The sequence below is a fragment of the Mustela lutreola genome, chromosome 12, assembly GCF_030435805.1.
Source record: "Mustela lutreola isolate mMusLut2 chromosome 12, mMusLut2.pri, whole genome shotgun sequence".
NCBI classification, from domain to species: domain Eukaryota; kingdom Metazoa; phylum Chordata; class Mammalia; order Carnivora; family Mustelidae; genus Mustela; species Mustela lutreola.
Window position 1 is genome coordinate 9,282,501 of NC_081301.1, and position 12,289 is coordinate 9,294,789.

At 43.9% G+C, this 12,289-nt stretch overlaps 1 protein-coding gene across 2 annotated transcripts in view; it reads right to left on the reverse strand.

Annotated features, from left to right (window-relative positions):
• PBX3 (PBX homeobox 3) overlaps positions 1–10,760 on the reverse strand; it is a 217,200-nt gene extending 206,440 nt beyond the window's left edge. For both annotated transcript variants that reach the window (XM_059141025.1, XM_059141024.1), the window contains exons 1-2: positions 9,755–10,760; positions 8,741–8,814 (exon numbers count right to left, since the gene is read on the reverse strand). In XM_059141025.1, the coding sequence (XP_058997008.1) occupies positions 8,741–8,814; positions 9,755–9,954 (274 nt within the window). In that variant the 5' untranslated portion in view covers positions 9,955–10,760. The remainder of the gene's footprint in view (positions 1–8,740; positions 8,815–9,754) is intronic.
• Positions 10,761–12,289: the final 1,529 nt, after the last annotated feature.

Genomic DNA, 12,289 nt, shown 5'->3' on the forward strand with positions numbered 1-12,289 from the left:
AATAATAATATGCAATTTCAAAAGCTTTTTGTTCCCATTTCAATCAAAAATAACTTCATACGCTTTAAATGAAAATTTGCAAGTAATCATAGATTAATGAGGATTCATTGATTTAACTAGTTCAGGGAGTCTGAGAAGGGAATGAGAATTTAAAGTAAGCAAGTTATTTCATTTAGAAGACCGGCTAATATGCAGGTACACTAAGTCCTCTTTATTGAGAAATGTAATCAGGACTTTTGTCTCAGGAGAGACTCTTCATTGCCCTCTCTGTGTGCACATTCCTAACTCCTATTAACACTAACAGGCACCACACATGCACACGGAGGAGATGCCAGCCTTGGTAGTGTGTATGCATGGCAGCTGTGGTGACTAAATAATCCATATGGCTCTGAAGAGAAGTTATGGTTTACTAGGTCTAAAGTCACAGCCACAGTGGTGGAATTCAGACACTAGAAGCAAGCCTCAATACAACTGCTTTATTCAAACTCTCTCCTATCTAACCACAGCCTGGTAGCAGTTAGGGCAGCGGTTTACAATTCTACCTCTAGCAATGGTTTATAGAGGTTAAAAAAAAAAAAAAGTTCCATGTTTGAGCAAATCTTAAATTCTTCATGGGCCCAGAGAAGTTCTTTCTTCCTCCCAGTCCACAACTCCAATCCCAGTATTCATTCATGCATTTCCCCACAAAATACAGAAAATCACATAGAAGCTTTACAGAGAGAAAAATCTAAAGTCTGGCTTAAACCACCACAGTCAGCAAAATCAGAGTCAAGTATGAAACTCAATCTTCAACATAAAAATTAAAAAATGCAGTGATCTTATACAACACATACATGCTGAAATGTAAATTCCACAGGTGTGTAAAGTACAGAGTATAACCACTAATTTTAATTGTTCCTGCTTCTAGGTATTGAAGTCAGTCTTACTGCTCATTTAACATAGTTTCCTGAAGCCCAAGTCAACAACTTACTCCTTCTTTCCTTAGTAAAGAAAATATTCTTGTGAAGTTCAGTTTAGTTGAAGACATTACTGCACAAACACACACACAAGTTTACACTCTGAAAAGAGGTGCTAACAGTTTACTAGCCATGCTACTGAAATTAGGCTTTAGAAAAAAAGACTAGACAACACAAAATTCTTAGTATACTCTCATGTAAGAGAGAGTACAATAAAAACTTCCTATTTGTATCTCCAATTAGGTCAATTAATAGTCAGAAAAATTCTGTAACACCACGTTTCTATAATCATAAGAGGGTGAAAAATACAGCAATGTTCTAGAAGCTTCTCTAGACCTTTCAATCAATTTTATTTATATGCAAAACCAAGAGAAACTAAAAAAAAAAAAAAAGAAAGAAAGAAAAAAACACACACAACAAAAAAAAAAAAAAAAAAAAACAAAGCTCCTCCTGATGCTAAAGCTCTCAATTTACTGACAGGCAAATGGCTTCATGCTGCCACTTAATCTCATTTCTTGCATAATGCCCTCTAATTAGCATATCAAAGTGAATTAATACTTCTAGGGCATTAGCAATGGGGAAATCTGCTCCAGGCTCACAATAGCAGTTAAGAGAGAGCCAAGAAATCCTCAAAAACACCACAAACCACTTTGCATTGCAAAACTGTTCAATTTATTTATCCTCTCTCTCTAAACACTTTTACCGCACACTGTTTTACTACTGTTCACCAAACAAAATGATAATTGCCAAAGTTACCAGCATCTGTAATGCCTGTTTAGAATCTTAATTTAGATTATGTTGCAGATAATTTCTATATGCAACCATTTGTTCTATTATAAATGTTAATATAGAGACAGTGGAAATGTTGACATTCTCAATTAGTTAATTTGAATTTGAAATAAAATTTTATGGGATTTTAAAATTTATGAATTTTTTAATGTAAAAAGCCACCTGCTGGACTCTGATGCCTAAGAAATGTGCTTTGAAAACTGATGTATCACATAAAACAAAACAAACACACAAAAAAATCATTTTGCCATAACATATGTCGAGTCTCCCAAATAATGGTTTAAACATAGTGAGGAATCATCAGCATTAAAAGGATTACATTGTATATGAAGTCCTCATTAATATGATCACACAAAAAGGGTTATTGTTCAAAATAGCTTTTTTTAAAGCAGTTACACTCAAGAAAAAAAGTACAAAACTTTTAACAATTACTTTTATCCATAATTAATTTTAATTGTCTTTAGTCCTAATCAGCTACTATCACGCAGTCAGTCCTCCCCCCAAAAAAACCATGCCAGTTCAACTTAACACATTCTATCACACCATTTTTTTGCTAGAGATACTCTCAAATGTAGTACCAAAGCAAACAACCATTACCATCAAAAACTACAAACATATATTTACAGAATACATCTATAAAAAAAAAGATTCTGATAAGTATTCTACCTACAAAGTCAATAATTGAAGATTATTGAAATTTATTTGAACATGGTTCTGTGTCTGAAGGCATAAAAAGATGCTTTATTTTTTTAGTGACTTGTTCAAGCATTGCTTATTAATTCATTTGCTAAATGTAACAACACTATAACTTTGTTGTGATAGCAATTTGTTTGATTAACTTCTGTAACTTTGTAAAAAAAAAAAAAATCTGATAGCCAGGTCTGGAAAACTTCCACCAACTTAAAACTACATAGTGATGTAAATTACTTACTCTCCTCATATTTAAAGACTCAAACGGCCTACTGAAGTAGAGCAAACGCTTGAAAAGGTCAACTGGAGGAGGTGGAGGGTGTGCAAGCTTTGTTAGTCAGTAACTACCTAAATCATGCTGATCACACTGATAAATGGCTAAAACACAACCCTGCTGAGAAAACAAATAAAACATTATTCTCATAGTGTCAATACTGAAATAATAAATACCTGAAGATGTCCACATGTACCTGAATAGAGGAAAAATAGTCTAAAATCTTCATTTAACTTTACGTGTTTATGCTGATGTTTTAGGTATTTATTCTGAATAGACACCTCAATGTTATGAACATAAAGTGGTGACTGATTTAGGGCGTGGTTCCTGATATGTGGTTTCAATTCTTTATGACCACACTTCATACAACAGAACTTCACCTTGTACAATGCCACCATCAAGTATCAAAATATAAATAATCCAAGTAAGATGTTAAACTTTTTAAATCTGTCTTGAAAGAAACCTTTGACAAAACTTACAAACTGAAATCTAAAAGTACAAGTGAAATTAGTTAAAAGGGAAAGGATTATGGTTTGAAAGATGTACACAAATATATTTTATGAAAGCCGATGAAACACTACACTCTTCAGGGCAAATCAGGGCTTCCTTCACCAATGTATTAATATACTTCTGATTAGGAATAGAATTATGTAAATTAATAAAATAACATAGTAAAGTCCCAAGTAAAGGACAAAAACTACATAAATCTGTAATAACATGAACTCCACTAAAACTAAGGCATGAAAGAATTACTTGCACAGATCAAATTAGTACTAAGAGGTTCAATATATTTTTATCAGGAAGGAAAAAAAAGGGTTTTAAGATATCCCCCATATTTTTAAGATAATATAATACTTGATACTGTAGATCATAAAGTTGTAAACCAGTATGGTAGCAGGATTTTTTTCTAGATTTTTTAATGAATATATTGCATCTACTGTCTGAAAGAATGAGAGGAAGGTAAGAAAGTTAGCAAAACACCACTTTTCTACATCTTCCCTCAATACCTCATTAAAAAGCTATAGTGAGTGATACAAATCTATAAAAAATGGGGAAAAGTCAATAAAAATATTCTTAAATTGCTTTAAGAAAAAATTTGTGATAAAGCAATATAATTTACGACATTTCTGAGATAGACTGACTTTTTCCTGTTTATTTAATATTTTCAATGTAAACAAGACATAATGTGTCTAAAACTGATATGAAAGATATGAAATTTAAAGTGTTAAAAGTCCATTAAAATTTGCTTCAAAATAATTTTGAAAGGGTGGGAGTTACAGAGAAAACAAGATTGACCAAGTGTTGCTAGCTGCTGAAAGTGGGGAATTAGTTCATGGGGGTTCAAGTTTCTCCTCCCTCTACATGTTTTTTATGTTTCCAGTTGTTCATAATTAAAAGTTCTTAAAAACTAGAAAGTAAGTTCATTAAAACACAACAATGAATCATGTATGGAACAGTGCATTTACTTTTAAAAGGCTGGGACAAATAATGATCATTACATCTGAAATAATTTCAAGAGCAACTTAAAAGAATACATGCAATATATATAACCGCATTTAGTCTCATATATAACGGTTTTCATCTTTCCTGCTAAATTTTCACTTCACGGAATATTTGGCTTTTATACGCTGGGAATTAAAGAATTACACGGCACTGTACAAAGGGAAAAAAAAAAACAAATTTTAAAATTGAAGCATAAAAAGAAAAGGGAAAAAGAAGACTCCATTGAGTCTCTAAGCCTATAGGGTCAGAATTAAATAGAGGTGTTCACTGAGAGCACTGCTCTGTCCCTCTGAAATCTAGTCATACTGATAACACTAAAGATAAAAGGTTTAATCATATATATCACATTCTAAATGCATATAAAAACTCACATAACAAGCTACATTCTTGATCCAGTTTTGATATCTAAAATTCTTATGACTTGTTGGGGGAAGAAGAGGATCCTTTAAAAGTAAAGCATTTTTAATAGTCATTTTCTTATCCTTAAACATAAAAAATATTTCAACCAGCCCAACCAGCCAAGCAGCCCTTTCTCTTCCCCTGCGGACACCTCCTGCAGTAGAGAAGTTCATTAAGTTTTATGATCTTCCCAAGTCAGTCCTGCTTATAAGCCTCACAAAGGCCACAAATCTGGCAAACCATCATGTATGCCATTAGACATTACTAGTAAATGAACGCTATTTAGGGTTTGTGGTGGCAATAAATCAAAGTTTGGTTGGCAGCTATCAACATAGAGTATTTTAACCTACCATTTAGAAAAGAAAAGGTGGTGTTGATTTTTTTTGAAATACAAAATATTTTTTTCACAATATGATTCAGATTATATATAAAAATGTTAGATTTTCATTAGAATTTTTAAAAATACATTTATTTCTCAAAAAAGAACTCTCATAATTAAAGGCTTTGGAGAGAAGGCAGATTTATGAGGATGGAATATTTCACAAAGAAAAGTACTTCAACAATCAGATTAAGATGGCCAAAAGATGTGAGGGAATGCACCAAAATAAGTATGGAGATGAGGAGACCTCGAAGCATCAGGGATATTTAATAAGAGATTGATGGTAAAATATGACTAAAAAGTAATTAAGAGGAAAATCTTCACATATCAACAATTATCTCGCTGGTTGCTTAGTTTAAAATAGACAAATATGTTGATTTCAAAGCCTGTAACTCTTCAGTTCCTTTCAAAATGCATAAATATCACAATTCAACTAGAGATGACGTTTCTACCCAAAAATAATCGTACAATGAATTTTACAAAAGAATACATTTTCAAGAAAATCAAGCACCTCATAAGTATACTTTCCCTACCTCTGAACAAGAAAATAATATAATTGTGGTAGATCACCCATTTATCTGTCAGAAGGGAAAAATGCCTTATCATATTTGGTAGGAGAGAAAAAAGATGTTTTCCAAACTAAATCCCTCATGTGCATCAGAACTGGCTGTGTTCACTGCTTAATCGGAAACCTCAAAATCTACTGGCAGATCTATAAATACAGAAAATTTGTTAATGATTTTGTCTTATTTTAGGAGAAGCACAACTGAAATGACATTATCCATTGAAGTGACAGTTTCCCCCCTCCACCTTCCCACTAGTCAACCCCCTACCCCTCCATTATGCAGAATAGAGTCATCACATAATGTTCCGGTTTCTGTTACAAATGACTAGGTAAACTTTCTCTAGATTGCAGAGAATTAATCTTTAGATACTATATTATTAGGTTAAATAAAATGACCTAAAGAAAAACCATTATGCAATATACATATATTCTACAATGCTTATTTTATAAGTTCACAATGTTTCGAAAGCAGAACTGTGGGAACAGACATGGGGAGGAAGAGGGGAGGCCTGGAATTTGCTGCCCCGCTTTCTTTGCCTTAGTAACACTAACGTCTACACAGATGTTTTATTTCAAATTAAGGATACTAGGTCCAGCGGCCCTGTTTCCTTCTAAGACTAGTTTTGGAGGGTGAGGTGGAGCTCTGGGTAGTAGGAGAGAAAGGAGAGGAGAGAAAGAGCTTCACCCCAATCAATCACTTGGTACTTAAATCCCCGTCCCTCTCGAGCTTAGAGAGGCAGGCAGGAAGATGCCTCTGCCAGACAGCCGTCTTTACTCTTTGTCGGCCGTTGCCTTTTTACAAAAGAGATAACGTGCAAACTTGAATCTGCCGGCCAAAGCATAAAAAGAGGGTCTAATTTACAAGTTATCGCTGAAAGCCTCAGAAACAATTTTCAAAACACAAAAATTTCCTTTGTCAGATACCTCTTGCTTCTTAAATAGCAAGAGCCCTAGCAAAGCTCTCTGTGCCAGTAATCCCAGACTCTGAAAAGACTTGTTTCTTTTTCGTAACTCACCTTTGACATGAGGCTGACTATACTTTCCTTTCAGAATGGTGTAACTAAGTCTTGTGCAAATAAGCAACTAGAGGACTTATGCCTCCTAATTGAATTCTGCCTGCTGCTAAATGTCTAAACAAGAAAAGCAGTTTGCTGGGTTTGGTTCTCAAGCTGGCTAGGCCAAAACTTTAAAACGGCAAAAAAATAAATACAAATAACAAGAAGCGGGTGATAGGGGAAAAATATCAATCCCGTCTCCCTAGTAATATAATGCCGTGTAAGTTGAATCAATCTTAATATTCACAACATAGTCAATACCCCAGTGCTTAGCTGTCAGCAGAAACTGAAGTGGAGCCCTGATAGCAAGAAAATCCTTGGACATTAAGCAACATAATTTACTGAGAACTGTACACTTTTAGGCTTCTAAACTAAGAATCTTCAAGATGTAATGCTTGATGTTTTATTTCATAGTCAGATAAAAATTATCTACCATTTTAAATCACAATGCGTCCTAAAGGGAGCTAAAAATCAACACAGAGTAAGTTAGTCATTTAAAATGCCTGTGGTTTTCAAAATGTAAAATCTATCTTTAAAAGAATCACTCGGGACGCCTGGGTGGCTCAGTTGGTTAAGCAGCTGCCTTCGGCTCAGGTCATGATCCCAGCGTCCTGGGATCGAGTCCCACATCGGGCTCCTTGCTCGGCAGGGAGCCTGCTTCTCCCTCTGCCTCTGCCTGCCATTCTGTCTGCCTGTGCTCGCTCTCTTTCCCTCTCTCTGACAAATAAATAAAATCTTTAAAAAAAAATTAAAAAAAAAAAAAAATAAAAATAAAAGAATCACTCAACATTTACAAACCATGAATACTAGGTGAATGAAAAGCAGGAAAACTACTCTTTAAGGATTTCAGTGTTTTCTGTTAATTATGGTTTTAGCATATATTTTAATAGGTAGCAATAACCCATCATCTTCTCTTGATTACCTTTGGAATCAGAATAGCATTGCAGAGTGAAAAATATGTTTAAAAGGAAGACAATTCTTCTACCAACTAACATGTATATTCAGTGTGCTATCATTTGTGCACTCGATTTAAACACAATGACTTTTGATCTTTTAAATAGCATTACTAGGATATTGGATATTGCTATATCCTGGACTTTAACTTTCTCTTCTTTGCCTCAACTTAAAAAACAGCAACTTTATAATACCTTATAGCTAGCGCGCGCACACACACACACACACACACACACACCCCAACAGTAAAGCTTGTTTAAGGCACTTGTTTGCCATATACAGGGCAGTTAATGCCAAATCTGAACTAAAGCATCTAAATTAAATTTCTAATTCCACTTGAGTTCCTACTGTCACCTCAAGGCTAAAATACCTTTAATTTTAAAAAGGCTAACAAGAAAATTAAATTGAAATGAATTGCCAGGAATGTCTGTTTGTGTAGTTTTTATTCCAGCACTTCTGTAAAACCTGTCTTCTCATATGTTCCCTGCCTTAAACACTTCAAAAATTGTTTAACCTGCTAATGTGAACCTTTTTCTACTTTATAAAATATATTAAACATATTTACAATGTAATGACTTCAAGCATAAAATTCAATGAAAGTAGTAATAGATGTAATACACTGTACATGCCTAAACACACCATTACCCTTTCTTGCTTCTCAAAAGTAGCCTTCCCAACTAAAACACTAATTCAAACATCCTACTGGAGTCTGTTCAATTGCATCTATTCTTCTATCTGTGGAGCTGAAGCTTAGAACTGTCTAAGTAAAACAAAGTTCAGGCGATGCTTCTCCCTGGGACTCAGTCCCTGGCATCCAGTCTCCCGTTGCTCCTTTTTAAAAAACTGACATACAAACAAGGGGGAAAGGAGCGGGAGAGGGCGGCCAGAGAGGGCGGCCGGCGCTCCGGGCCCCCTCCCTGCCCGCAGCCAGGGGCGGCCGCCTGGGGACAGCGACCCAGCCCCGTCCGCATCTACACTTCATTTTATACCGGGAGCGGAACTGAGAAATCGACTCCAGATTTATTGCAGTTTTTTCTCAAGATCAGGAGGTGGGAAGGAGAGAATGATCAAAGATGGCGGTGCCCAAAAGCAGCAGCTCTCAACTGGAGAGTGGAAGGAGTAGCTCTGACCCCACCTCGGGGGTCTCCAGGCCCACTACGGGGCGCAGCCTCTTACCTGTTTTCTCTTTGATCTCACACAGGACGCTGAAGAGCGCGGGTTTCATTCTGTGACAGTTCAGGGCATGTTTCCTAAAAAACAAATAGCAAAACACAAAGGTATTAGCATCACCTATGGAATAATATGGCGCCTTCCTTTAAGTTAGACCCAAGATTTAATTCCGGCCTTCTATTTTGGAAGGCTCCTTGGAACCATGGCAAGTCAACAGAAACTCAAGTTGACTAGTTAGCGACAGCCCGCAAGCTCCGGCGGCTAAAGCTCCAGCCCGAACCAGGCGCGACCCATCTGCCTGGCAGGCAGCTGCCTCGGCGACCGCAAGGCGCGAACCCGCGCGGGGAGCCTAGCTAGCGGGGCAGACGACGGCGACCCGGGGGAGGGGACGGCGCGGAGGGGCTCCGGCGTCCGCCCTCCGCAGAGGGAGCGGGCGCGGCGCCTGCGACCGGCCGACTGCGGCCAGCGGGCGGTGACAGCTCGGCAAAGTTTGCGAGACGGCCCTCCCTTCCCCGAGAACTTGGCCGCCCGCACCCGGACCCGCCAGGGAACCGCCCATCGCCCCGCGCCCTCCCAGCTGGGGCGGCCGCCCGCACGACGAGGTCGTCCCGCGGCCAAGTGGAGCCCCGCGCCGCGACTCCGGGCCGGAGGAGAAAGTTGCACTTCCCGCAAGAACGGCCCGGGGCCCTCTCGGGGCGGCGTGCACAGGGTCCAGGCGGGAGGTTTGAATCCGTGGGAGGGGGCCAGGCTGCTAGAGGGCCGGACGGGGGAGGGCGAGAAAACCACAAAATCCGCGTGGCACCAAGTCTGTCCCGAGCCCCGAGAGCAACTTTGCCGACTCCCGCCCGCGTCGAGGGGTGCGGGCAAGTCCCCCCGAGGCCCGGGCAGGCTGCCGGTTTGCGGAGAAAGTTCCCTGCCCAGGGCTGAGGCCCCTGCCCCGGGCGCCACCCCGGGCCCCGACTCGGCCGCGGGCCCGGCTCTCGCACACACACAAAAGATGCTTAATGAGACGACACCAACTTTGCTTGCGCCTCGTCCAAGCTCTGGTCGGTGATGGTCATGATCTGGTGGAGGATGTCGCCGATGTCCTGCTTCCTGCCGTCGCCGTCCGCCCCTTCGTGGCCGTGCGGGGGAGGCGGCAGGGCCATGCCCCCCTGCACCGAGTGGCCGGCCAGGTTCACCCCGGCCAGAGTCTGCAGCATCCTGGATTGATCGTCCATCCCGCCGCGCGCGGGCGGGAGCGGGCGGCGGCGGCGGCTGAGGCGAAGGCTGAGGCGGCGGCGGCAGCGGCGGCGGCGGCGGCGGCGACGAGGGAGGAGAAGAAAGGGGGGAGGGGGAGGGGGAGGCGGCCGCGCGCTCCCCGCCCGCGCGGGGAGGGGGCGCCCCGGCCGGCGGGGCCCGCGGCTGAGGTGGCGCGGACCGGCGCCCGGCTCCGGCTTCCGCCGCCGCCGAGGCTCAGGAGAAGGGCCGGGCGGAAGCGCCGGGATCCGCGGCGGTGGCGGAGGCGGAGGCAGCGGCGCCCGCTGCCCTCACGCGGCCGCCGCGCCGCCTCCGCGCCGCCGCGCGCCCCGCCGGGCGGCCCCGCGCAACTTGCTCCTCAGCGCCCGCCGAGTTGCCGGGACGCCCGCCGCCCCCAGCGCCAGCCCGCGCACTCCCCTCCCTCGGCCGCCACCGCCGCCGCCTCCGCCGCCTCGGCCGGGCGGGATCCGAGCCCCGGCCGCCCCGGGGGAGGGAGCGGCGGCGGCAGGCGGCGGCGAGGGAAGAGGCCGGCGGGCGGGCCGAGGGGAGCGAAGGGGGCGGAGGAGGAAAGTTTGGGAGCGGGCGGGCCGGCGCAGCGGGGCGCGGAGCCCGATGGAGGGCCCCGGCGGGCCGCGCGCCGGGCGGACAGCAGATTGATGGGGCGGAAGAAGTCGCCGCCGCCACTGCCGGAGCCGCGCACCCTGCCAGCAGCCGCCGCGGACCTGGCTCGAAGGCCGCTCGGCTGAGGGATTGACAGGCTGCCAGTGCCACTCACTCACTGCGGCCCCGGCGCCCGGGGGGAGGGGCGGGGGCGAAAGGGAGGGCGGGGAGCGCTCGGCACGCTCCGCCCCCGGGGGCGGTGCGCGCGCTCATTGGGCTTTACGCCTCCCGCCGCCGCCACTGGCACCGCCCCCGAGCTGCAGTCCGCCCTCTCTGGCCTCGGATCCCCACCGCCGGAGAGCGCGCCCCAGGATCCTCACGCCTGGTCGCGTCCTGGGCCCGCGGGACAGGCCGACCGGGCCCGCAAACGCTGTGCCCGCACCCCGGCTCTTGATCCCTAGTGTTAATAGTCATTGGTGCGAGGAGTTGTGTATGGGACACGGGGCAACTCGTTTCCAAAGCCACCCATGTGCTTCCCCGCAGCGCCGCGAGCTTCACGCCTAACACAGCGCCTGGTATATTTTCCCGCTCTTCCCGTCAGGAGGTGGTACCCTCAGGGTTCCGGCTGCCTGTCCCGGGCCTACCGTATTGCACTAGGAGCCGAACGGGGCGGGACAGAGGCAAGAAAGCGCTGCCCCAATTGGAGCGTTCGAAATGTCTGGGCAGAGGCGGGGAAGCGGCGGATGGCGGCCCCGCCCTCTCCGGGGATCACCATAGTAACCGAAAGGGCGCTGCTCGGAGTTGGCGCCGGCGCTCAGGCCTTGCGCTGTCCCTTAAGAGGGGACCGGGTAAGGTGAGAGCCTGTTGTCCCGCTTGCTTCATGTCTGCTCTGGGCGGATCTGATTGCCATACACTTTCTCTTGAAAGGGGAGCGTAAGAAAATGTGTCAGAGGGAAGTGGCTCCAGGAGGAGGGAAAGGGCCTGACATCCAGGACCAATTCCAGCCTTAACAACACTTCACGCACTCCTCAATTCTTGGTAATCTAGGGATTACTCCTTTGGCAGGGTTTGCTTTTAGCTGCCTCCAGATGGACCAAAGCTGCAAAAACGAGCTCTTTATTAACAAAGATACGTTTGCTTAAGAATAGACTGGATTTCACTTACCAACTTACCCTGTCACCACCGTGAGTCATTTAATGTTGGGGACCCCAGCCACAGATTTTCATATCCATAACACCTCCTCTTCCGCTGTTCCCTGTCTGCAAATGACTAAAGGCTCACATTGTTTAGGGATCTGGACTCCGGGCTTTTGTGGACGCTTGAGGTTTCTCTTAATCCGATTTCCCAAACAGCCTCGACATGTTTTCTCCATTTGAGATTCACAGAGCTTCTTCTAGATGGATCCTTTGGTTGGGTGGTTCTGAAAAGTCTTGTTCCTTCCCCAAACTCAGTAAGCTGTCTTATTTGAAACCAAAAATAGGGGTATGAGATATGAAAAATGGCTCTTACTCTGCAGGGTTTAATGTAGGACAAGCAGTTCTTTACATGCCAGATGGATTCTTGGAATGAAGCAGGCTACTCGGTTCCAGGTTCTTTCCTTCATATGTTGTGTGTACTTTTAAATACTCCCCACTGCAAAGCTAATAGCTAACCTTACAGTTAGGCAAGCTAAAATCTTTACAAACTGCACAGCTGCTGGAGAGGGAGTTCCAAACA